Below are 26,619 nucleotides of genomic sequence, written 5' to 3' on the forward strand. Positions count from 1 at the left end.
TATAACGACCTCGATGCATCAAAAAAAAATCAGTTTTAACATTCTACTACACTAGACAGATCTCATCGCTTGGCCAAGCTGCCCGTATATTTCTAATCTAAGAGCAGCAGAGTTGTATGGACTTGCCCTGCCCCCACCGCATGGTTCTAATATTTGACCCTTGAGGCCCGGCTGCAGCGCCCCTCCTCCCAGCACACACACACACACTCCGCACGGCCCGGGCAGGGTCAAACCACATCTCTTTATCTCCCATGTCAGGGCCCCTCGGACTCCATGAACACCTCCGCCCCCAGGGTAACATATGCTGAACTTTAAACAAACAGACAAGGCCCAGGGAGGAGCCACTACTCCACTGCGCACCCATCCCCCGCTCTCCCATTCTTCATCACTCCCCTCATCATCCTCGCTGGACATTTCTGCTGTCTTTAACTCATTACTCCTGTCCGGTTTCTCTCTAACTCGTTCTGCCTGTCTTTGTCTTCAGTTTTAATTCGTCTTTCCTTCTCTCTTTCCAGGTCGTTTCCTTTATGTCTTCCATCACTCTCTCGGCTAGACCCATACTTCTTTTCTACCCTTCGGGTTCTTGTCATGCACTTTATGCCAATGCTAGGCCGAATTCACCCCCCTCCCCAAATTCTTTTAAATTCCGTGTTGCAAAAGACACTTGTTAAACGCACCGAGGCTAGCTGCCTCCTCGATGGTTTCTAACCAGGATTTATACCCTGATGCACGAGACAGCCACGCTCCAAACAGAGGAGACTGCTCTGGGCATCTACATGGCATGATGGGGGAGCCTGGCGTCCACTGCTCCGACCCCACTGGATGCCCTGCTGCTACTGGACAGCCAGCCCAGCCAGGTAAACAAGCACTGGCGTTGCCAATAGGTCTCGCAGTAGGAAAGTTGGAGCTATTACAATTGCAAATAACAATGCCTTTTATTTTTGTTTTCATTTTAAAAACATAAAGGGCTTTGTTATTTGCAATTGTAATAGCTCCAACTTTCCTACTGCGAGACCTATTGGCAACGCCAGTGCTTGTTTGATTGTGTGGCTTTTCCTTCATCACATTAACTTCTTGGAAATAGTGCACAAATTAATGTAAATTATGTGTGTGTTGTGGTATCTATTGATCTATGCTTATATCAATTTTTGTATATGCATGTATGTGTCTGTCTTTCATTGGATAAGGCTATATCTAATTTAGATGTGAATGACACCATACATTCACATTGCTTATTTCAAACCAACTTATTATTGAAGTATTATATTATAAGTGTTTGATATTGTCCTGACCTAAATAAGCAAAACATATCAACTTAATGTGGCTAGCTTATCCCCCCACACCCAATATTTCTATAGATCCTCTAATTTAACATATCAACCATTGTCTATTTCACAATCTTTCATTAAACCTCTCTATTTCCATACCACCAGATCTAGCATTTGTTTTCCCTCTGTGATATGTGTCCACCTATAGAACAATCTCCAGGTAACCCTTCACTGCACCACCGACCACAAGAGCATCTGAAATCATCGTATGCCCCCCTTCCTCAGATCCAGCTAACTACTCTCAGTGCATCCAAAGGATCACTTAAGCTTTCTTTTCTAGTTCAATACAAATAAAACTCCCACAGATAAACAAATCCATGTATTTCCCACCACTTTGATACGGTGTGTGGGGCTGTACTTAGCATATCTTACTCTTTTTTAACTTCTGTGGAGTGAATCTAGACATGCTCTTCTCTAGTTCTCTAGCACAACTCCACCAGAATTCAGTTCCCTAATCTAAGTCTGTTTCTTTAGCTCTCTGCCGTGTATCCTTAAGGTCTTCTCAAGCTTTTGCTTTGATAGGACCAGCTTAGGCTTTTTATTTATGAATCGATCCACTTGTTCTTTGGCAATACAAATGTGCACACAGGTTAGTGGGAGAATTTAACAAAGTATTTGTTTACGCATTCTGTACTGGGCCTCCATCCTGGTTCTAAAGATTACTAAGTGGCTAGTTGAGAGGAAGCCACTGATCAAATTTAAATAATAGGTGGGTGGACAGAATTTAAGTGGATAACAGACATAGGCCTACATGCACTGCTTCAGGTACTAAACCTAATATGTATACTTGCAGTTTTTTTTATTATTCAGTCAAGGCACAAAAACATCTGGCAGGATTTTTTGAGGCTTCCATATACTAAACTGCTGGAGATTTGGTCTTTCCAATAATTGGATTTATCTGTTTTTATCCAAGGAAATCAATGAAAATTCCCTAAAGAGATTGAATGGCTATTTGGAAAACTTGCAGAAGCCGGGACATAGGACCCACATACCAACTCTACTCACCTTCTATGTTCGAGAGACCGATCAGACGTCAGTAGAGGTTCAGGATACTGTTGGCTCACCAGGTGAATTAATGTTTCTTTTTAATGTGCACTGAGGTGGATTTTGATCTTGGTCTGGAACTCTACACCTTTCAGTATTCCACCAATGTTGTCTAAACTTGCCATTTACCTCTGTTGTCAGGGCACCACATTTCAAGACTTCATCTTTTCTGTTACAAATGTTATGTAATGATTTTTATAAAGCGCTCGAATACCCAAAGAGCGTCTTGGCACTAGCAGTATGCCAACCAAAAGGAGAAAGATGCTCCACACTGTAAGGAGATATTAAGCCAAGAAAACCCACGTTTTCAAAGGCTTACAAAACGCTAAGCAAAGGAAGCATATTCCAGGCCTTAGCCACTCCCACCACAAAGCTCCTGCTACCCCAGGACATGCGATGAAACCTAGGTACATGCACAAGTTTGGCAGAGGCTGAATGGAGGGACCTAGGGTATCTCAGTTGAAACTATTCTTAACATTGGCTGGTCCTTATTTATTTATTTAGGGGTTTATATAGCTCAAATGTGACCCGTTAGGGTGTCATAGCGCTTAATAGAGATAAAGCGGTCCTGAATGCGACCAATAGCAAGCAACATAAACTAATTGTGGGCTTTGGGTATGGGCGGACCGGAATAACAGGCTTGGAGGCCGGATGTAGTGAGCAATATCTGTAGCTCTATTTATTAACACTGACAGTTATAGTACGTAGGGGCAGAGGAAACAGAAGAATGGAGAGGGAATCCGGAAGGTAGTCGTCAGGGAGCAGGGATCCGCGGTGAGCAGGTGTGGGGGTCTTCCTCTTCTCCGTCTTCAGTAGTCCGGTGGTCCTCGGAGGTAAAGAGAGACAATGACAGGGCAGTTAGTCCTTGACCACGAGTACTAACCAGTGACACCAACACCCTGGTTGTGATGGGGTAGAAGAGAGAGTGAGGGGGGGGTCGGAAGGGTCGAAGATGGAAGGGAACTCAAGCAGGAAGGGAAAGGGTGCAAGTAGTGAGGATTCCGGTGGCGGTATTTACTATCTATAGTGTCTCAGGAAGTGCGCGTATATACAGTGCTCCTAGGAGTGCTATACAGTGAGAGGAGTCGATATTTACACTATAATACAAGTCAGCCTGTAATTCAGGAGACAGGGTACTCACATGCCCCGCCGCAACTCTTCTCCGAGTTGCGGCCGCTCTCCAGCCACCTCCACAGGACTCCACCAGTCCTCGCTCCAGATCTCTTCCTCCTCGCCTCCGCTCTCCTCTTCTCCGCGCTCTCCGTCCACCGCCTTCAGTTCTTGGTTTGCTGTCTCCTGCCACGAGTCCGCCTTCAAGAACTCCGCTTCTCCTCCGTGGCGTCCTTTTCCGTGTTCCGGTCCGGGATCGTGGGCGGGACTTCCGGGGTTGGTGACAGGTACTTCCGGTTCGCCGTCCCTCGTACTCGTTTCCTGCATGGAAAGAGAAAGGGGGATATGCCGGGTTGCCAGGGACGCGGTGGAACTATCGTCGGAGCCCAGGGAAACGGTACTGAGCCACCGCCCGAAAGAGGTAGGGGAGACGTCTGTTCCACATCCCTTTCCCCTAGCCATCTTTCTACTAGAGTTGGTTGGGGGAGGGTAACGAGACAAGTAGTCGGCATTTCCCTGTTCCAAACCCTTGCGGTGTAGTGTTGTAAATCTATAGGGCTGAAGAGTCAGGAACCATCGTAGAACACGGTCATTGTGTCCCTTGTTTCTCGCCATCCATTCTAATGGCGCATGGTCCGTATATAGGGTGAATTCGCGACCATCCAAATAATAACGAAGGCTTTCTACAGCCCATTTGATAGCCAAGGCCTCTTTTTCGATGACTGCATAATTCCGCTCCCGGGGAAAGAGCTTTCGACTTAGGTAGAGGATGGGTCTCTCATGTCCGTCCCTATCTTTCTGCGACAGCACGGCCCCTATACCCTGGTCTGATGCATCCGTTTGCAGGATAAATCCCTTGGTGTAGTCGGGACTAACCAGAACAGGTTCGGAAACCAGGGCCTGCTTCAGGTGGCTGAAGGCTTGGAGCATCTCCGGGGTTGGATGACAGAGGGCCTCCTCGGCTTTTGTGGACTTCTTAAGGAGGTCCGTCAGGGGAGCAGCTGTTTGGGAAAAGCGGGGAATGAACCTCCTGTAGTACCCCAGGAGGCCCAGAAAAGCCCTTAATTCCTTTCGTGTTCGTGGGAAGGGGATGGCCTGTATGGCTTCTATTTTCTTACTTTGTGGTCTGATGACCCCCTCGCCCAGGAGGAACCCCAGATATTTTACGGTTTGAGCGGCCAGCGTGGTCTTGGAGGGGTTGATGGTAAAGCCATGGTTTCCTAGTGAGGAAACGACTTCTTGCAAGTGCTGTAGGTGTTGGGTCCATGTGTCACTATAGATGATGATATCATCTAGGTATGCCCCGGCGTATCGTGAATGTGGTTGAAGGACCTGGTTCATTGCCCTCTGAAAGGTGGCGGGGGCACCGTGAAGGCCAAAGGGCATTACCTTGAATTGGAACAGGCCATCCGGGGTTGAAAAGGCTGTTTTCTTTTTGTCCTCTGCGCGGAGTGGGATTTGCCAATAGCCTTTACAGAGGTCAAGGGTACTGATGAATTTAGCCTTGCCTATGCGTTCCACCATTTCATCAACCCTGGGTAACGGGTATGTATCAAAACAGGAGACTTTGTTGACCTCCCGGAAGTCGATGCAGAAACGTACCGAGCCATCCGGCTTCGGTACTAAAACAATAGGGGAGTTCCAGTGACTGATGGACGGTTCGATGACGCCCATTCGTAGCATCATGTCAGTTTCCTCCTTGATTACCGTCCTTCGAGCCTCTGGGACCCGATAGGGCCGTTGTCTCACGGTTTTCCCTGGTTCAGTCCGAATACAGTGTTCCACAACCGTGGTGTGGCCCGGTAAGGAGGAAAACACATGCTGAAGGGAGGCCAAGGCAGTGCTTAGGTCTTCTCTCTGGGTTTCCCGCAAGTCGGGATCAAAACAGACCTCAAAAGGGAGGACAGTTGGAGTCGCAAGACCGGACAGAACAGGTCGGGGTCCTTCCCACCGTTTCAGGGGATTTATATGGTAAATCTGGGAGACCCCTCGTTGGGGATCCATCTCTATTTCGTAGGTCACAGGGGTTACCTGACGTAGGACTGCAAAAGGACCCTGCCACTGACCCAGAAGTTTATGGTCTGAGGATGGCAGAAGGAGTAGTACCAGATCACCTGGGTTAAACGAACGGGCCCTAGTCCCCTTGTCATATTGACGTTTTTGAGAGGCTTGTGCCGCCAACAGGTTCTGACGTACAATTTCTCGTATTTGTCCCAAATGGGTTTTCAGGTTGGCGACATATTCTGGGAGGGGTTTGGTGCGATCAGGTGCAGCCTCCCACGCTTCTCTTGCCATGTCCAACAGGGTTCGGGGAGCCCTTCCATACAACAATTCATATGGGGAGAAACCGGTGCTTCTTTGAACCTTGCAACGGATAGCAAACAATGCTAGGGGTAGCATTTCTTCCCACCTTTTGCTTTCGAGGGCCAGCAGTTTCTTTAATGTGGTCTTTAGGGTGGCATTATAGCGTTCCACTAGGCCGTCGGTCTGCGGGTGATATGCAGAGGTCCTTATCTGTTTGACACCCAGCTGTGTGCAAACCTGTTTCATGAGGGAGGAAACAAAGGGGGTCCCTTGATCCGTCAGGATCTCTCGGGGAAAACCTACTCGTGAAAAGATGGAGATAAGTGCTTTTGCTATGTTCTGGGTGGTGGGTTGTTTTAAGGCCACCGCCTCGGGAAAACGAGTGGCATAATCTACCAGAACCAGAGCATACCGACACCCACTTCTGGATGGAAGCATAGGACCGATAAGATCCATGCCAACCCGACTAAAGGGCACGTCTATGAGGGGCATAGGCAGGAGAGGAACTCGGGGAGGGCGATATCGGCTGTTTTTCTGGCAAACGGGACATTCCTGACAGTAGCGTTTGATCTGCTGATGAACCCCCGGCCAATAGAATCGGTCAAGGATGGATTGTCCCGTTTTTACATCACCAAAATGTCCCCCTAATAGGTGGCTGTGGGCCAGGAACAACACTTTCTCCCGAAAGGGCCCAGGGATTAACAACTGTGATGCTTGCTGAGGGCTGCCCTTCCTGTACAATAGCCCGTTCCGTTTATAGAAGTAGGGACCTACATGAAGAGGGTCTTCGTTATCCAAAGCCTGGTTCCAGGCATTCTGTAGCATGGGATCTTCTTGCTGAGCCGCTCGGAACTCCCTGTCGGTCTCCCATGGATGGTCGTCCACTTGTACGGGATATGCAGTAGCGTGCTTTCTTTTCTCCTTCTTCTTTTGGCTCTTGGTTTTGTAGGGTTTGTCCGGAAGGCTCGGGTTAGCAGTGGCCTGGGGAAACGGTGCTTCTGCCCACCACTTCTCAAGTGAGTCAGTTGTTTGCTGGAGGAGGTGAGGTAGTCCGCTATAGTCACTGCCCAGTATGATCTGTTCTGGTAAAGTGGGTATCAAGCCTACGTTCAGAAGGCTTCCTTGATCTGCATGGTGTTGTACCCGCACCCTTGCGGTGGGATATGTCTTGGTGTCGCCGTGTACGCACTGGATGGCGACAGTACCGGTCACGGGTCCTATGCGAGTGGGCAGTTCTTGAGGGCGCAGTACGCTTTGCCGGCATCCGGAATCAGCTAGAGCGCTCAATGGTTGGCCGTCTATCATCACTGGACAGTGAAAACGAGGGGGTTCCATCTCCGGGGTGTCACACACCAGGTTCCTAACCAGCCCCACCTCCATAGGCTCTTCTCTCTGGGGGCAAACCCTGGCGATGTGGCCATAGCCTCCACAATGGTAGCACTGGGGTCCGGGGTTCGGTGGTCGTGGTAGGACAGGGTAAGGAAAAAGGGGAGTTGGTTCTGGTTTTCTTGGCGGTGGAGGTCTTTGGGCTCGGATGTGATTGGGGTGATGACCTCGGGTTAGATGTTCATCCTTAATCCTTTGTGTCTCCTGGGCACGATTGAAAGCACTGGCGATTTCCACGGCCGTTTCTAGCGTTAGGCGTGCGTGCTGGCGTACCCACTTCTGCGTGGAGGGATGCAAGGAAGCCAAAAATTGCTCCAGATATATTTTGGCTAAAATGTCATCTTTGGAGGAGGTGGCGGGTTTCAGCCACCGATTAGCCAAGTCCTGGATACGGAAGGAAAGAGCCCTGGGGTTTTCCTGTGGCCCTTCCTTTACTTGTCTAAGGCGTATTCTATAGGTGTCCTCGTCGATCCCTAGGCGTTCCAGAATGCATGTCTTTATGTCGGCATACGGGGTCTGTCCTTGAACGTTGGCCTGCTGATACGCTGCCTGTAGCTCCCCGGTAAGCAAAGGTCCCAAATAGTGACCCCAGCGGTCGACAGGCCATGCAGCAGCCTGGGCCAAGCGTTCAAAATTTGTAAAGAAAAAGTCAGGGTCTTCGCCTGGAACGTACTTTTGTAGCACTACCGACGGAAGGGATGTCACGGGCCTCTGTTGTCCCAACACGTCGGTCAGTTTTCCTAGAGCTTGGTCCTGGGCCGTGCCTTGACCCTTCAGGACGTCGTGTAATTGCCCGCGGTCCTCTTCGGCTGTCTTTAGGAACTGTTCCATAAGCCTTCCCATCTGCTCCTGGGATTCTGCCAGCTTTTTCACTGCTGCCTCCATGCTTCCGGTGTATCCCACTTCTGACACCACTTGTGGGCTTTGGGTATGGGCGGACCGGAATAACAGGCTTGGAGGCCGGATGTAGTGAGCAATATCTGTAGCTCTATTTATTAACACTGACAGTTATAGTACGTAGGGGCAGAGGAAACAGAAGAATGGAGAGGGAATCCGGAAGGTAGTCGTCAGGGAGCAGGGATCCGCGGTGAGCAGGTGTGGGGGTCTTCCTCTTCTCCGTCTTCAGTAGTCCGGTGGTCCTCGGAGGTAAAGAGAGACAATGACAGGGCAGTTAGTCCTTGACCACGAGTACTAACCAGTGACACCAACACCCTGGTTGTGATGGGGTAGAAGAGAGAGTGAGGGGGGGGTCGGAAGGGTCGAAGATGGAAGGGAACTCAAGCAGGAAGGGAAAGGGTGCAAGTAGTGAGGATTCCGGTGGCGGTATTTACTATCTATAGTGTCTCAGGAAGTGCGCGTATATACAGTGCTCCTAGGAGTGCTATACAGTGAGAGGAGTCGATATTTACACTATAATACAAGTCAGCCTGTAATTCAGGAGACAGGGTACTCACATGCCCCGCCGCAACTCTTCTCCGAGTTGCGGCCGCTCTCCAGCCACCTCCACAGGACTCCACCAGTCCTCGCTCCAGATCTCTTCCTCCTCGCCTCCGCTCTCCTCTTCTCCGCGCTCTCCGTCCACCGCCTTCAGTTCTTGGTTTGCTGTCTCCTGCCACGAGTCCGCCTTCAAGAACTCCGCTTCTCCTCCGTGGCGTCCTTTTCCGTGTTCCGGTCCGGGATCGTGGGCGGGACTTCCGGGGTTGGTGACAGGTACTTCCGGTTCGCCGTCCCTCGTACTCGTTTCCTGCATGGAAAGAGAAAGGGGGATATGCCGGGTTGCCAGGGACGCGGTGGAACTATCGTCGGAGCCCAGGGAAACGGTACTGAGCCACCGCCCGAAAGAGGTAGGGGAGACGTCTGTTCCACACTAATGCATCAAGAATAATATAAAACAATATAAAACAGTGGACAGTAAAAGTTCTCAGTACTTACAATAATATCTGAGACTGACCAAATACATCAAAATACCAATTATATTTTACCATCAAAAGACTCGGAGTTCAAAGTTTAGCTGAGCGCTCGTCTCAGTAGCTTAACGAGATTGGGGACCCAGGAAAAAGACTGTGTAGGTCCCAATACGTATCGATTAAGGAAGTCATTGAAGGGCCCTCTCATTATAAATCTGTAGCGAGTTGATTAATCGATCAACAGACGAATTAGTTGATTCTTTGTAAAGAGTTATGGTAGGAATGTTCCCATTAGGAAGCTCTTTTTTTTTTTTTTTTTGTCCTCATTTGCCACATTGATCTGCTTCCATGGCGAAGTCGAGTGTTTTACGAGCGAGGTGCTGTCTCAGCAAGTATCTTAGCCGGATGGGGTTCAAGATCAACTATCCAAACTCAACCCTCAGCTCCTCCTTCTCAACCAACTCCATTTCGCCAGACGGAAACCAACCATTAAAAAAAGAGACGTGGAAATGTGGAAGATTCCATAATAGTGCCAGGCCCTGGGGTATATCCAAGTGGCTTAATCATTGGACCCGGGGAAAAAAAAAAAACCCCAAAAAAAACCCCGGAAACTCAATGTGACCAACTTAGTAGATACCAACACTCTTTTTTATTTGGGTTACTAGATCTACCCAGGTCTAATCTAGAGATGGATAGAATCGAGGAGTACCAGTCTTCTATTGTAGGAGGCAACGGGTCTTTCCATCTTCTGCATATCTCCCTCCTAGCAAGCAAGATGGAATAGAAAACTAGCTTCTTCTCTGCGCTTTGGAGACCGTCCATTATGCCAAAGATGATCAGTGGGAGATCGAGGCCTATGCTCAAGTTTAAGGATAAAGACAAAGTTATTTTTATGCCCTCCCAAAAAGTTGACAAAACGGGACACTCAAAAAACATATGACAATCCGAAACAGCTACCTCACCACATTTAGAGCATGCTACCTGGCTCCCCTGTGTAAATTTCGAAAGCCTTAATGGGGAGTAGTAGGCCCTGTGAATAGTAAAAATGTGGTTTCTGCGGAGCCAACATGGTTTCACTATGTCCCACAACATTCCACAGGATAGGCTCCAAAGGGTTTGTAGATTACGTCCCGTTATGGTTGATGACCAAAGGTCCTCTGGTAGTGAGAAAGCTCCATCCCTTTCCATCATAATCAGGTTATACCATGTTGAAATTTCCTTTTTGGCAGGAGGTTTATCAACCAAGGACGATATTAATTGGCTGTAACCTCCTATAGGGAATTTCTTTCCTCGGGTTGTACGAGAAGTATATGCGTGGAACCAGCTGTCTACTTGCAAGTATTTAAACCTAGCAAAGTTTATGCCAATGATGTTTCTAAGATACTCCCATGGAAGTAGTGCTCCTTCTATAAACAAATCCCCCCAGACAGCCAATCCAGCTTCCCTAATTGGTGTCGCTAGACTATCTCTCAACCAGGTGGGGGTCTCAGGGAGATCCCACAGGGGAGTCCTACTGTTGTAATACCCTACCTTAATATTTTTAGTTATCTGTGCCCATATTTTGGCAAATCCTTGCAGAATCTTCAACTTAATTATTTTTTTTAAACTTGGGATCTCCAAACTTAAACAAAAACCCTGAATGACTAACCCCTTCCCCTGTGAGAAGGGTGGCATACAAAGAATCGACCCCATGCCCTGATGGATTTTTAAGAAGTACTCTGGCATGTGATAATTGGAATGCCCATTCATATAATTGAAAATCTGGGGCCGCGATTCCACCTTTTTCTCTACGCCTCCTAAGTTTTTTCCAGGAGATCCTCGAAAGTCGGTTACTCCAAATGAAAGAGTTAATATCTGATTGTAATTTATTTATTAATAAGGGATCAAAATATAACGGGATAGTGTTAAAAAGAAAAGAAACCTTGGGTAAAATAGACATTTTAATCAAATTAACCCTTCCTAAAAATGATAAAGGAAGTTGTGCCCATGACGTTAATAGTTTACGGCATTCTTTAGCTACAGCGACAAAGTTTATCTTAGCTATCTGATTGATATCCTTGATGATGTCAATACCCAGGTATCTCAACTTATTCCCTGGGCGTATCGTGATATCTGCTGGAATCTGATCTACGTTCCAAATCAACATCTCTGTTTTATCAGGATTAATCTGATACCCAGAGATTTCTCCAAACTCCGAGGCCAGCTTTAAAACTACTGGTAGCGCGGTGTGTACCTCTGAGGTGTATATCAGAATATCATCGGCGTATAGGGCCACCTTTCTCTCCCACCCCTGATACATGAACGGACTGATGTTAATGCTCTCCCTTAGACTCTGGGCAAATGGTTCAATGTATAGATCGAACAGGAGTGGGGAGAGAGGGCAGCCCTGCCTGGTACCTCTCGAGATGTTCAAAGGGTCAGATAGTACACCATTAACCAAAATGCAGGCACTCGGATTCTGGTATAAGAGGGTAATTGCCCTCCGCATCTTTTCACCCACTCTGAACTTCGCCAAGGCCTCCGACAGGTAAACCCAGTTCACTCTGTCAAAGGCCTTGGTTGCGTCCAGCGTGAGGACCGCTAAGGGGAGGGACTCCATAGAGGCCATATCTATTGCCCCTATTAGATCGTAAGTTAGTTCGTATAATTGTCGTCCCTTCACAAACCCTTTCTGATCTGAATGAAGGATTTCAGGAGCCACCATAGCCAGTCTCTTAGCAAGTATTGTGGTAAAGATCTTATAATCCACATTCAGAATTGATATGGGTCTATACGACCCACATGCGGAAGGCGCCTTTCCAGGTTTTAAGATTAAGGTTATAGAGGCGTTATCCCAAGATTGTGGAGGACGCGTACCGTCCTGTAGTTAGGAAGCTCTTAGCCTCCTTCTTAAATTTTGAATGGATTGTTATGGTCCTTGACCATATAAAGCTTTAAATGTGATGAAAAGTGCTTTAAAGACAATTGTCTACTGGACCGGAAGTCAGGGCAATTCGTTAACGAAACCAGAGACAGACTGGTATTTGGGGATTTTAACACAAAAGACGAACTGCTGCATTCTGCAGCACCTGCAGGTTATTTAGTACAGATTGATGTGCATTGAGATATAGTCTTTTTTTATTTTTTTTATTTTTTATTGAAAGTTCATAGTTATACAATATACGCTAGAAATGACATATAGTCTATTGCAGTAATCAATCTGCAATCAGATCACTGTTAGAGCACATATTAGTCCAATTGCATCAATAGAATCTATCCACAATGGCAACTCCCAGAATGAATTAGGATTTCATATCAAATCCCAGGACTGGAGACATGGTGTTCTGACAGATTGGAGCCTAAATTATGGACCTAGTGTACTGTAAGAGCTTGAAGCTTTGTGCATCAGATATGCCCAGATGTGGGTCCCAGGCTTGCTGTGCCATGTAACTCAAGCTGCACTCTACTAACAAAGCCCAGATAGACTGAAACCATTCTGGGCTAGCTTGTGTTCCTGTTCAGAGCGTGGCTGACTTGGCAGGTCGGGCTGGACTGCTCCTCTTACACCACAGCCAAGCCTGATTTGCATTTTGCTTGTTCCTGTCTGAAAATGCACCATGGGCAAAAAATATGATGGACTGGAGTAATTACCATTAGCTGAGATTAATTCAAGCATTCCTTTAATCAATTGTTTTTTTCATCAGTGCAACACCCTAGAAGCAGTGAGTATGCCCAGAAGTAGGCTTCATTCTCAACTTGCCATACCACTTGTGCAGCAACCCACTGACTATCCACAAATAGGTTGAAACTGTTCTTGGGTATTTGTGTTCCTGTTTAAAGGGGACCTAATCTGGCATTTCGAGTTGGAGCCTTCCTATTAGAGCAGGACCAGGGCTGATTTTTAGTGACTCTTTCCTGTCTGATGTGGCACAGTGGGCAAATAATGATGCATTTGATTGCAGCCCAGAGTAATTACAGGGCTAAGAGTAGTTCAAGCATTCCACCCATCAATACATTGTTTTCCTTCAGCACTGTTGGATCACTCTGATATGTTTTGTGGGTCTCGGTGGTTATTTCTTCCAGGAGAACGAGGGGATGGAAGCTACGCAACTCTGATTTTTGAGGTACTCTAGATAAATTAAATAGACTTTTTTCCCTAGTAAATGATGGCTCGAACTCCTATGCTGTTATTTTCAAATGAGGGTCCTATGTAAATATTTTGCTGTGCCATTTCAGCAGGTTCAGTCCTCTTCTAAATTGCCTCAGGTCCAGGAATGTTCTGAAACAAATGCCTGGAGATGCCACATTTATGCTTGGGACAACCTAGTGGGTGGGAATGAGTCTTGAGCACACCTATATCAATGGGGTAAAAGTCCCCTAGGCCAACTCTACCCACCTAGGGCCTTTTTAAGATGCCAAAGGTCTTCAGCCGTACTAAACTTGGGCTCTGAGGGCTGTGGGTAGTGTGCAGGGCTGTACTATGTTAATCCTAGTGTTCCCCTACATCTAACACGTAAATCTAGTTTGGGGAATTCACTGTATCCCTAATAAACTCAGAGACGGACATCTGGTAGAACAAACCAGGTTTGCCAGCAACCAGACATTGAGTGTTAATGGCATCCTGTTTCCATTTCTTTCAAGTGCACCCCCGTGTTGTATGTAAACCCAGTGGACCTCTCAAGCAGGATTTAACATTCAAACAGGATTTGACACTGAATGCCAAAAAGGATACTCATAGCTTTACCCTTCATCTTCCCTCAGGGTCAGAGGAGTCATCTCTGCCCATTCAGGTCAGCCTATTGTTTGCTCCTGGGAAGCATTTTCCACCTGTTCAAATGTTAATTACTGTCTGGCAGAAGTGGGAGAGCAAGTGTAAATTTAGTCTCCAGGAACTTCAGGCAGGGAAAAAATAACCTTCTAAAAGGTTCCTTTCCTTAATATTTATTATTGATATTTATTAATATCCGACTTCACTATTCAATTGGATTTTTTAAAACTATTAACAATAGTTGTTTAATAATTTTTGTTCGATAGCCACATTCTGAGATACAGTATTAGAATATCTGATCAAGACATCTAGCTGCAGATTCCTTATCTAGGTGCCAGACTGCATCCGAAAATGTTTTACAGCAATACCTCTGCATGTCAGTAGATGGCGTAGAGCAACTTCATAGCGACATCGACTGAGTCCATATAATCTCTCCCCTGGTGCTCTGAAGCTAGTTTCTTCTTTTTCGTGCTTGCATCGTGGATCCGATAAGCGGCTCCTCAAGCTGTTTTTTGGCCTATAGTGACTATTTCGTCAAACGGAATAGTGTGCCTTTATACAACTTTTCATGTCTTCGGGGATTAAGATTTGTGGGTCATGTAGATGATAAATGTCTGCCACAGACGCTCATTCTGTTTGTATGTGGTGCCTGGGGGAGCACCATGACTCCGTGGCCTGCGACTTGGTGCCAACTTTGCCCGAAGTCGCTGGCGGAATGCCTAATGAAGCACCTAGCGGTGCGAATGTCGCAGTCTCCTCACTCTTCTCATCGACCTCTGTTCCCTTTGGCCCTCCACTGAGCACCCACAGGCCAGATCCAGGAGCCGTTGCCATCAACATCCCAAGGAAAGTCACAACGCAGGTGATGGAAGTCACTGCACCCCGTCTTCGCCGCATAAAGCCTGTTCCTGATCTTCAGTTGTAGAGTTGGTACACAAGTCAACCCTGTGCCTCCTAACCTACCCTGGAGCCAGTGTGACTCTGACCCAGATGAGAGAATATTACAATCTCTTCAGAGTATCTTTGGGTCTTCATCTTCCCCTTTTGCGCACTCGGGCCCCATGGAGGCGCACAAAGTCGTGATTGTGTCCATGTCGGCTTCAGTTCGGGCTTCAGATTCTAAATCTGTTTCGATGCCGGTGCTCAGCTCTTTGGGGTTACCACTTTCGGTGCCTGGGTCTGGTTAACTGACTCAGGTGCCTGGGTCTATTAATCCGACACTAACGACAGTGCCATCTGCGCTGCTCGATGCCACACCACTTCCCCTCTCTGACACCAATACATCACTTCTTCGGTGCCTAACGGCTTTGGATGCAGTGCCGGTGGAGCCACCCATCACAGCCACTTTTTCTCAGCTTTCTATAGCCCCCTGCCATTTTTTTGTTTTCTGAGGAATACGATTATGGAGGTGATGGTGAGGATTTGGAGTTTTACCACCCCATCTCTGGGAAAGTGCACCCTGCTATGGAGACTAGCTGGTTGAATTAGTTGGGTGAAGCTAGTGGCATGGAGTCTTCCCAGCCTCGGGCCTCCTGTCCCCTCCTTGTTTGGCTCCAGAGGTGAGGTCCTCTCTGGCAAAGATGCTCAGATGAGTTTCTGTCATTTTGAATATGACACTTCCTTCTGTGGAAATGACAACAGATGCCTTACTTACCATCAAGGCCAATGGGGGTAGAGCCAGTGCGTTCTTATAGTGAGGCTCTGTTTGACATTTTAGTTGTGGCTTGGGCTAAACCTGATACAGGGACCCTGTGGATCACTCTATTCCTCACAGACACTGTCCGGCACCTGGAGATCAAGCATGTCTCCTAAGACATCTTACTCATCATAGTTTTGTGGTACAGACTGCTTTGGCCACCCAAAATATTGACTCTTTTCGCTTGACGCTTGTGACAGGCATATCTTCTTCTCCACCTGTTCTGCACTGCGATCCCTTAATACTTAAACTCGGTTATCTGCCTCAGAAAACATAGTGCATGTGAGTTCTGTCATGCACCAGCGTCCAAGCCCCCCCCCCACCCATATAAGTTTATCCTTCTATCCTTAGCTGAAGCAGTGGAACGAGTGGCATGATCCTTGGCCTGGGTAGATTTCCAGCTCTGGCTTAAGACAGTGTTCCCACTTAGGTTCTTTATTAGTGCGTTGGCACTTCTTATTGTTTTGCTCTCACTATGTATTGGCAAGAATGCTTCCTGCCACTGATCTTTTGATTCCTTGTTAGGCTATAGCCCAGTGGTGCATTGGGTATCAAAGGCCCCTGTAATGCAGTGGTTCATATCCCACCACTGCCGCAAGGTTACCATGGTTCTGTGCCACCGACCTTGCTGCCTTTTCTCTCAGCTTCACCCCTGGAGAGGATGTTTTCACTTGTAGCATTCTGGAATGCCTTACGCATGCGCTGCTCTGCGAAGCATGCTGTACTCAGGTATGGAATTGAAGCTCCACCTGGTCTCCTCCCATATTTTTCATTGCCTTGTGTCATTGTCCTTTGTTATTGATGGCTTCTGATTTTTTGATAGACGTATTAGTCCCTCCTTAGTACCTTCCTTTCTTCTGTTGTTACCTCCCATGAGGACTGGCCCTTTTACAAGTGTCCTAACTCGGGACCTTTCATCAGAAGTTTGGAGAACTATTTACTTAATTAATGTACACAGGACTCGCGGGATGCCAGCAATGGAGGCCGCTTCTATGTATTAGCAGCGCGATACGCGCTTTCACTGTGGTGCCCCTCCACACAGCACTCGCGGGATGCCGGCAATTGCGGCCGCTTCTGTGTATTAGCAGCGTGTCACAGGGGCGTAACAAACGCCCCCGCAGCCCCCGCAGTGCGGGGGGCCTCACTCTCTATAGTTACTGAAGGGGGCCCCAGGGGGCCCCGGTCCCTTCAGCTCTTCTGGGAGCTGTGAGAGAGGCTTGCGCTGAAGCAAGCCTCTCTCCCTCTGAGTCTGAAGCAGGTGCAGGCTGAGCCCCTCGCCCCCTCCCTCTGACTGACTGACAAGAGAAACAAAGTATCAATATACATTGTTTCTCTTAAGTCAGAGCCAGGCAGGCAGGCCCGGAAAGAGGGTGGGGGCCCAGAGACAGCAGTCTCCACGGCTCCTGTGAGGCAGCACAGAGCCCGGCCCCCACTCTCTCCTCTCATAAGCAAAGCCCACCCCACAAGAGATGAGGAGGGACAGGGCCAATGATGGGGTGGGGGCCCCACCCCACAAGAGAAGAGGAGGGACAGGGCCAAGGATGGGGTGGGGGCCCTGGGGGCCCCACCCCACAAGAGAAGAGGAGAGACAGGGCCAAGGATGGGGTGGGGGCCCCACCCCACAAGAGAAGAGAAGAGACAGGGCCAAGGATGGGGTGGGGGCAGTGGCGTAACGAAACATGAGGGGGCCCCCCTGCAAACTACATGGAGGGGGCCCCCCTCCCATTCTCCGTGCCAGTCTAGAGCTCTCAGGCCTGCGACCCGCCGTATTGCAGGGGATGCGGGGCGATTGTTATGCCACTGGTACCAATCCAGCTATTATAAGTAACACTGGATGGTGGAGTGAAAGGTTGGGCTTAGTCTGCCAGCAGGCTATCATAGGTGGTAGTCCATTCATTACAGGGTCCCTGCCATCAGTAGGCCGGGGAAGTTTGTCCAATTTTAGGTGGGTTTCCTGATGCAGACTCCTGTCATGATATACAACATCAGGCCCACTCATCGTGCATCCACTGCTCCTTCTCATTTCCATTTTAAAACATTGGACAATGCTTCAATGCAGTATTTCAAAAGCAGATGTAACCACAAAGAGCACATTTTGATAATACATTTTTATTAGACAATAGCAAGAGGCATTGCATAGCTTCATACTTTGACCCCAATTCCATCACAGTCTCTCTCTCTCTCTGTCAGTCAGTATCTCTCTTTCAGTCAGTTAGTCTATCTCTCTCGGTCATTCAGTCTCTCTTAGTCAGTCAGTCAGTCAGTCAGTCTCTCTCTCTCTCTCTCAGTCTGTCAGTCAGTCAGTCTCTCTCTTAGTCAGTCAGTCCCTCTCCCTGTCAGTCCCTCTCACTGTCAGTGTCTCTGTCAGGCTCTCTCTCTCAGTGTCTCTCCCTCAGTCTCTCTCTCTGTCAGTCAGTCCTCCAGACAGTCTTTCTCTCCCTCTGTCAGTCTCTCTCAGTCAGTCATTCTCTCTCAGTCAGTCTCTCTTCTCTCTGTCAGTCAGTGACCCTCTCTGTCAGTCAGTCTCTCTCCCTGTGAGTCTCTCTCTGTCAGTCAGTCTCTCTCTCTCTCTCTCTCTGTTGGTCAGTCTCTCTTTCTCTGTCAGTCTGTCAGTCTTTCTCTCTCTCAGTCTCTGGCAGCCAGTCTCTCTCTCTGTCAGTCAGTCTCTCTCTCAGTCAGTCTCTCTCCCTGTCAGTCAGACTCTCTCTCTCCCAGTCATTCTCTCTCTCTCCCAGTCAGTCAGTCAGTCTCTCTTAGTCAGTCATTCTCTCTCTACCTCAGTCAGTCAATCTCTCTCTCTCTGTCAGTCAGTCTCTGTCAGTCAGACTCTCTCACTCAGTCAGTCTCTCTCTCTCCGTCAGTCTTTCTTTCAGTCAGTCTCTCTTTCAGTCAGTCTCTCTCTGTCAGTCTCTCTCACAGTCAATAAGTCTATCTCTTGGTCAGTCAATCTCTCTCCCAGTCTCTCTCTCAGTCAGTTTCTCTCTACCTCAGTCAGTCTCAGTCAGTCAGTCTCTCTCTCTCTGTCAGTCAGTCTCACTCTCAATCAGTCTCTCTCTCTCAGTCAGTCAGTCAGTCACTCTCTCAGTCAGCCAGTCTCTCTCTCTCTTAGTCAGTTTCTCAGTCAGTCAGTCTCTCAGTCAGTCAGTCTCTACTCTCTCTACACTCTCTCCATTCACTCTCTCCATTCTCTCTCTCAGCTCTGCCCTCTCTATCTCTACTGTCTCTCTATCCACTGTCTCTCCTCTGTCTCTCTCTCCACTTTCTCTATCTCCTTTCTCTCTCCACTCTCTCACTATCTCTCTCTCTCCACCCTCTCTCCCTTCTCTCTCTCTACTCTCTCTCCACTCCCTCCCTACTCTCTCTCTCTCCACTCTCTCTCCACTCTCTCTCCACTCTCTCTACTCTCTCTCTACTCTCTCTTCACCCTCTCTTTACTCTCTCTCCACTCTCTCTCTCTTCACTCACTCTCTCTCCACTCTCTCTCCACTGTCTCCCTCCACCCTCTCTCTATTCTCTCTCTCTCGCCACTCTCTCTCTCCAATCTCTCCACTCTCTCTCTCTCTCCACGCTCTCTCAGCGGTCTCTCTCTCCGCTCTCTCTCCACTGTCTCTCTCTCCACACTCTCTCTCTCTCCAGTGTCTCGCCATGCTCTCTCCACTCTCTCTCCACTGTCTCTCTCCACTCTCTCTCCACTGTCTACTCTCTCTCCACTGTCTCTCTCCACTCTCTCTCTCCACTGTTTCTCTCCACTCTCTCTCTCCACTCTCTCCCCACTGTCTCTCTCTCCACTGTCTATCTCCTCCTTCTCTCCACTGTCTTCTCTCTCTCCACTGCCTCTCTCCACTTTCTCTCTCTCCACTGTTTCTCTCCACTCTCTCTCTCCACTCTCTCTCTCTCTACTCTCTCTCTCTACTCTCCACTCTCTCCCGCTCTCCCTCACATGGGCATCCGCAGAAATGGTTCCAGGGGGGGCACATTTTTACCTTAATCCCCATCCCCCTTGCACCCTTCTCCCCTCTGCCTTGCACCCTTCTTGCCCTCCCTCTTGCACCTTTCTCCCCCTCCCCCTTGCACCCTTCTCTCCTTCCCCTTGTACCCTAGTCCACCTCCGCCTTGCACCCTTTTCTACCTTGCACCATTCTCCCCTCTGCCTTGCACCCTTCTCCCCTCTGCCTTGCACCCTTCTCCCCTCTGCCTTGCACCCTTCTCCCCTCCACCTTGCACCCTTCTCCCCACCACCTTGCACCATTCTCCCCTCCGCCTTGCACCCATCTCCCCTCTGCCTTGCACCCTTCTCCTCTCTTCCTTGCACCCTTCTCCTCTCTTCCTTGCACCCTTCTCCCCTCTGCCTGGCACCCTTCTCCCCTCTGCCTTGTACCCTTCTCCCCTCTGCCTTGTACCCTTCTCCCCTCTGCCTTGCACCCTTCTCCCCACCACCTTGCACCCTTCTCCTCTCTGCCTTGCACCCTTCTCCTCTCTGCCTTGCACCCTTCTCCTCTCTGCCTTGCACCCTTCTCCTCTCTGCCTTGCACCCTTCTCCCCTCTACCTTGCACCCTTCTCCCCTCTGCCTTGCACCCTTCTCCCCTCTGCCTTGCACCCTTCTCCCCTCCACCTTGCACCCTTCTCCCCACCACCTTGCACCCTTCTCCCCTCCGCCTTGCACCCTTCTCTTCTCTGCCTTGCACCCTTCTCTTCTCTGCCTTGCACACTTCTCCCCTCTGCCTTGCACCCTTCTCCCCCTACGCCTTGCACCCTTCTCCCCTCTGCCTTGCACCCTTCTCCCCCTCCGCCTTGCACCCTTCTCTACCTTTCACCCTTCTCCTCTCTTGCACCCTTCTCCTCTTTGCCTTGCACCGTTCTCTTCTCTGCATTGCACATTTCTCCCCTCTACCTTGCACCCTTCTCCTCTCTGCTTTGCACCCTTCTCCTCCTCTGCCTTGCACCCTTCTCCCCTCCACCTTGCACCCTTCTCCCCTCTACTTTGCACCCTTCTCCCCCTCTGCCTTGCACCCTTCTCTACCTTTCACCCTTCTCCTCTCTTGCACCCTTCTCCCCTCTGCCTTGCACCCTTCTCCCCCTCCGCCTTGCACCCTTCTCTACCTTTCACCCTTCTCCTCTCTTGCACACTTCTCCCCTTTACCTTTCACCCTTCTCCCCTCTGCCTTGCACCCTTCTCCCCCTCTGCCTTGCACACTTCTCCCCTCTGCCTTGCACACTTCTCCCCTCCGCCTTGCACACTTCTCCCCTCTGCCTTGCACCCTTCTCCCCTCTGCCTTGCATACTTCTCCCCCTCTGCCTTGCACACTTCTCCCCTCCACCTTGCACCCTTCTCCCCTCTGCCTTGCACCCTTCTCCCCCTCTGCCTTGCACCCTTCTCCCCTCCGCCTTGCACCCTTCTCCCTCCGCCTTGCACCCTTCTCCCCCTCCGCCTTGCACCCTTCTCCCCCTCTGCCTTGCACCCATCTCCTCTCTACCTTGCACCCTTCTCCCCTCTGCCTTGCACCCTTCTCCTCTCTGCCTTGCCACTTCTCCCCTCCACCTTGCACCCTTCTCCCCCCTCTGCCTCGCACCCTTCTCCCCATCTGCCTTGCTCCCTTCTCCCCCTCTGCCTTGCATCCTTCTCCCCCTCTGCCTTGCACCCTTCTCCCCTCTGCCTTGCACCCTTTTCCCCCTCTGCCTTGCACCCTTTTCCCCCTCTGCCTTGCACCCATCTCCTCTCTGCCTTGCACCCTTCTCCCCTCTGCCTTGCACCCTTCTCCCCTCTGCCTTGCACCCTTCTCCTCTCTACCTTGCACCCTTATTCCCCCCTGCCTTGCACCCTCCTCGGCCCCCCTTCCCCTCTCCCTGCAGACGCCCACATGGTGCTTCAAACAAGAGTGCTTACCTGAGGGCACCATTTTGCTGCCTCGTCCCTTCTCATGTGAGCTTTGCCCTGGAGATTGCTCTCTCTGGGGGCCCCCATTCCCACCCTTGTCCGGGTCCCGAGCACTGCTATGTGCTGACTTCTGCTCTCTGGGGCCCCACCCCAACCTTGTCCCTGTCTCTCCTCTTCTCTTGTGGGGTGGGGCCCCCACCCCATCCTTGGCCCTGTCTCTCCTCTTCTCTTGTGGGGTGGGGCCCCCACCCCATCCTTGGCCCTGTCTCTCCTCTTCTCTTGTGGGGTGGGGCCCCCACCCCATCCTTGGCCCTGTCTCTCCTCTTCTCTTGTGGGGTGGGGCCCCCACCCCACCCTTGGCCCTGTCTCTTCTCTTCTCTTGTGGGGTGGGGCCCCCAGGGCCCCCACCCCATCCTTGGCCCTGTCCCTCCTCTTCTCTTGTGGGGTGGGGCCCCCACCCCATCCTTGGCCCTGTCTCTCCTCTTCTCTTGTGGGGTGGGGCCCCCAGGGCCCCCACCCCATCCTTGGCCCTGTCCCTCCTCTTCTCTTGTGGGGTGGGGCCCCCACCCCATCATTGGCCCTGTCCCTCCTCATCTCTTGTGGGGTGGGCTTTGCTTATGAGAGGAGAGAGTGGGGGCCGGGCTCTGTGCTGCCTCACAGGAGCCGTGGAGACTGCTGTCTCTGGGCCCCCACCCTCTTTCCGGGCCTGCCTGCCTGGCTCTGACTTAAGAGAAACAATGTATATTGATACTTTGTTTCTCTTGTCAGTCAGTCAGAGGGAGGGGGTGAGGGGCTCAGCCTGCACCTGCTTCAGACTCAGAGGGAGAGAGGCTTGCTTCAGCGCAAGCCTCTCTCACAGCTCCCAGAAGAGCTGAAGGGACCGGGCCCCCTGGGACCCCCTTCAGTAACTATAGAGAGTGAGGCCCCCCGCACTGCGGGGGCTGCGGGGGCGTTTGTTACGCCCCTGGGTGGGGGCCCCACCCCACAAGAGAAGAGGAGAGACAGGGCCAAGGATGGGGTGGTGGCCCCACCCCACAAGAGAAGAGGAGAGACAGGGCCAAGGATGGGGTGGGGGCCCCACCCCACAAGAGAAGAGAAGAGACAGGGACAAGGTTGGGGTGGGGCCCCAGAGAGCAGAAGTCAGCACATAGCAGTGCGGCAGCAAAATGGTGCCCTCAGGTAAGCACTCTTGTTTGAAGCACCATGTGGGCGTCTGCAGGGAGAGGGGAAGGGGGGCCGAGGAGGGTGCAAGGCAGGGGGGAATAAGGGTGCAAGGTAGAGAGGAGAAGGGTGCAAGGCAGAGGGGAGAAGGGTGCAAGGCAGAGGGGAGAAGGGTGCAAGGCAGAGAGGAGATGGGTGCAAGGCAGAGGGGGAAAAGGGTGCAAGGCAGAGGGGGAAAAGGGTGCAAGGCAGAGGGGAGAAGGGTGCAAGGCAGAGGGGGAGAAGGATGCAAGGCAGAGGGGGAGAAGGGAGCAAGGCAGATGGGGAGAAGGGTGCGAGGCAGAGGGGGGAGAAGGGTGCAAGGTGGAGGGGAGAAGTGGCAAGGCAGAGAGGAGAAGGGTGCAAGGCAGAGGGGAGAAGGGTGCAAGGTAGAGAGGAGATGGGTGCAAGGCAGAGGGGGAGAATGGTGCAAGGCGGAGGGGGAGAAGGGTGCAAGGCGGAGGGAGAAGGGTGCAAGGCGGAGGGGAGAAGGGTGCAAGGCAGAGGGGGAGAAGGGTGCAAGGCAGAGGGGAGAAGGGTGCAAGGTGGAGGGGAGAAGTGTGCAAGGCAGAGGGGGAGAAGTATGCAAGGCAGAGGGGAGAAGGGTGCAAGGCGGAGGGGAGAAGTGTGCAAGGCGGAGGGGAGAAGTGTGCAAGGCAGAGGGGAGAAGTGTGCAAGGCAGAGGGGGAGAAGGGTGCAAGGCAGAGGGGAGAAGGGTGAAAGGTAAAGGGGAGAAGTGTGCAAGAGAGGAGAAGGGTGAAAGGTAGAGAAGGGTGCAAGGCGGAGGGGGAGAAGGGTGCAAGGCAGAGGGGAGAAGGGTGCAAGAGAGGAGAAGGGTGAAAGGTAGAGAAGGGTGCAAGGCAGAGGGGGAGAAGGGTGCAAAGTAGAGGGGAGAAGGGTGCAAGGTGGAGGGGAGAAGGGTGCAAGGCAGAGGAGGAGAAGGGTGCAAAGCAGAGAGGAGAAGGGTGCAAGGTAGAGGGGAGAAATGTGCAATGCAGAGAAGAGAACGGTGCAAGGCAAAGAGGAGAAGGGTGCAAGAGAGGAGAAGGGTGAAAGGTAGAGAAGGGTGCAAGGCGGAGGGGGAGAAGGGTGCAAGGCAGAGGGGAGAAGGGTGCAAGGCGTAGGGGGAGAAGGGTGCAAGGCAGAGGGGAGAAGTGTGCAAGGCAGAGAAGAGAAGGGTGCAAGGCAGAGAAGAGAAGGGTGCAAGGCGGAGAGGAGAAGGGTGCAAGGTGGTGGGGAGAAGGGTGCAAGGTGGAGGGGAGAAGGGTGCAAGGCAGAGGGGAGAAGGGTGCAAGGCAGAGGGGAGAAGGGTGCAAGGTAGAGGGGAGAAGGGTGCAAGGCAGAGAGGAGAAGGGTGCAAGGCAGAGAGGAGAAGGGTGCAAGGCAGAGAGGAGAAGGGTGCAAGGCAGAGAGGAGAAGGGTGCAAGGTGGTGGGGAGAAGGGTGCAAGGTGGAGGGGAGAAGGGTGCAAGGCAGAGGGGAGAAGGGTACAAGGCAGAGGGGAGAAGGGTGCCAGGCAGAGGGGAGAAGGGTGCAAGGAAGAGAGGAGAAGGGTGCAAGGAAGAGAGGAGAAGGGTGCAAGGCAGAGGGGAGATGGGTGCAAGGCGGAGGGGAGAATGGTGCAAGGTGGTGGGGAGAAGGGTGCAAGGTGGAGGGGAGAAGGGTGCAAGGCAGAGGGGAGAAGGGTGCAAGGCAGAGGGGAGAAGGGTGCAAGGCAGAGGGGAGAATGGTGCAAGGTAGAAAAGGGTGCAAGGCGGAGGTGGACTAGGGTACAAGGGGAAGGAGAGAAGGGTGCAAGGGGGAGGGGGAGAAAGGTGCAAGAGGGAGGGCAAGAAGGGTGCAAGGCAGAGGGGAGAAGGGTGCAAGGGGGATGGGGATTAAGGTAAAAATGTGCCCCCCCTGGAAACATTTCTGCGGATGCCCATGTGAGGGAGAGCGGGAGAGAGTGGAGAGTGGAGAGTAGAGAGAGAGAGTAGAGAGAGAGAGTGGAGAGAGAGAGTGGAGAGAAACAGTGGAGAGAGAGAAAGTGGAGAGAGGCAGTGGAGAGAGAGAAGACAGTGGAGAGAAGGAGGAGATAGACAGTGGAGAGAGAGACAGTGGGGAGAGAGTGGAGAGAGAGAGTGGAGAGAAACAGTGGAGAGAGAGAGTGGAGAGAGACAGTGGAGAGAGAGTAGACAGTGGAGAGAGAGTGGAGAGAGACAGTGGAGAGAGAGTGGAGAGAGCATGGCGAGACACTGGAGAGAGAGAGAGTGTGGAGAGAGAGACAGTGGAGAGAGAGCGGAGAGAGAGACCGCTGAGAGAGCGTGGAGAGAGAGAGAGAGTGGAGAGATTGGAGAGAGAGAGTGGCGAGAGAGAGAGAATAGAGAGAGGGTGGAGGGAGACAGTGGAGAGAGAGTGAGTGAAGAGAGAGAGAGTGGAGAGAGAGTAAAGAGAGGGTGAAGAGAGAGTAGAGAGAGAGTAGAGAGAGTGGAGAGAGAGTGGAGAGAGAGTGGAGAGAGAGAGAGTAGGGAGGGAGTGGAGAGAGAGTAGAGAGAGAGAAGGGAGAGAGGGAGATAGTGAGAGAGTGGAGAGAGAAAGGAGATAGAGAAAGTGGAGAGAGAGACAGAGGAGAGACAGTGGATAGAGAGACAGTAGAGATAGAGAGGGCAGAGTTGAGAGAGAGAATGGAGAGAGTGAATGGAGAGAGTGTAGAGAGAGTAGAGACTGACTGACTGAGAGACTGACTGACTGAGAAACTGACTAAGAGAGAGAGAGACTGGCTGACTGAGAGAGTGACTGACTGACTGACTGACTGAGAGAGAGAGACTGACTGAGAGTGAGACTGACTGACAGAGAGAGAGAGACTGACTGACTGAGACTGACTGAGGTAGAGAGAAACTGACTGAGAGAGAGACTGGGAGAGAGACTGACTGACCAAGAGATAGACTTATTGACTGTGAGAGAGACTGACAGAGAGAGACTGACTGAAAGAGAGACTGACTGAAAGAAAGACTGACGGAGAGAGAGAGACTGACTGAGTGAGAGAGTCTGACTGACAGAGACTGACTGACAGAGAGAGAGAGATTGACTGACTGAGGTAGAGAGAGAATGACTGACTAAGAGAGACTGACTGACTGACTGGGAGAGAGAGAGAATGACTGGGAGAGAGAGAGTCTGACTGACAGGGAGAGAGACTGACTGAGAGAGAGACTGACTGACAGAGAGAGAGACTGGCTGCCAGAGACTGAGAGAGAGAAAGACTGACAGACTGACAGAGAAAGAGAGACTGACCAACAGAGAGAGAGAGAGAGAGAGACTGACTGACAGAGAGAGACTCACAGGGAGAGAGACTGACTGACAGAGAGGGTCACTGACTGACAGAGAGAAGAGAGACTGACTGAGAGAGAATGACTGACTGAGAGAGACTGACAGAGGGAGAGAAAGACTGTCTGGAGGACTGACTGACAGAGAGAGAGACTGAGGGAGAGACACTGAGAGAGAGAGCCTGACAGAGACACTGACAGTGAGAGGGACTGACAGGGAGAGGGACTGACTGACTAAGAGAGAGACTGACTGACTGACAGACTGAGAGAGAGAGAGAGAGACTGACTGACTGACTGACTGACTGACTGACTAAGAGAGACTGAATGACCGAGAGAGATAGACTAACTGACTGAAAGAGAGATACTGACTGACAGAGAGAGAGAGAGACTGTGATGGAATTGGGGTCAAAGTATGAAGCTATGCAATGCCTCTTGCTATTGTCTAATAAAAATGTATTATCAAAATGTGCTCTTTGTGGTTACATCTGCTTTTGAAATACTGCATTGAAGCATTGTCCAATGTTTTAAAATGGAAATGAGAAGGAGCAGTGGATGCACGATGAGTGGGCCTGATGTTGTATATCATGACAGGAGTCTGCATCAGGAAACCCACCTAAAATTGGACAAACTTCCCCGGCCTACTGATGGCAGGGACCCTGTAATGAATGGACCACCACCTATGATAGCCTGCTGGCAGACTAAGCCCAACCTTTCACTCCA

General features: G+C 50.7%; 1 protein-coding gene across 14 annotated transcripts in view; it reads left to right on the plus strand.

Annotated features, from left to right (window-relative positions):
* Positions 1–26,619, plus strand: part of TCAIM (T cell activation inhibitor, mitochondrial) — a 566,063-nt gene that overhangs the window by 286,542 nt on the left and 252,902 nt on the right. For 13 of the 14 annotated variants that reach the window (XM_078663911.1, XM_078663923.1, XM_078663917.1 and 10 more), the window contains one exon: positions 2,242–2,395. The exons of the other annotated variant lie outside the window; for it this stretch is intronic. In XM_078663911.1, coding sequence (XP_078520037.1) covers positions 2,242–2,395 — 154 coding nt within the window. The remainder of the gene's footprint in view (positions 1–2,241; positions 2,396–26,619) is intronic. 14 annotated transcript variants of the gene reach the window in all.

The sequence above is a fragment of the Lissotriton helveticus genome, chromosome 10 (assembly GCF_964261635.1).
Source record: "Lissotriton helveticus chromosome 10, aLisHel1.1, whole genome shotgun sequence".
NCBI classification, from domain to species: Eukaryota; Metazoa; Chordata; class Amphibia; order Caudata; family Salamandridae; genus Lissotriton; species Lissotriton helveticus.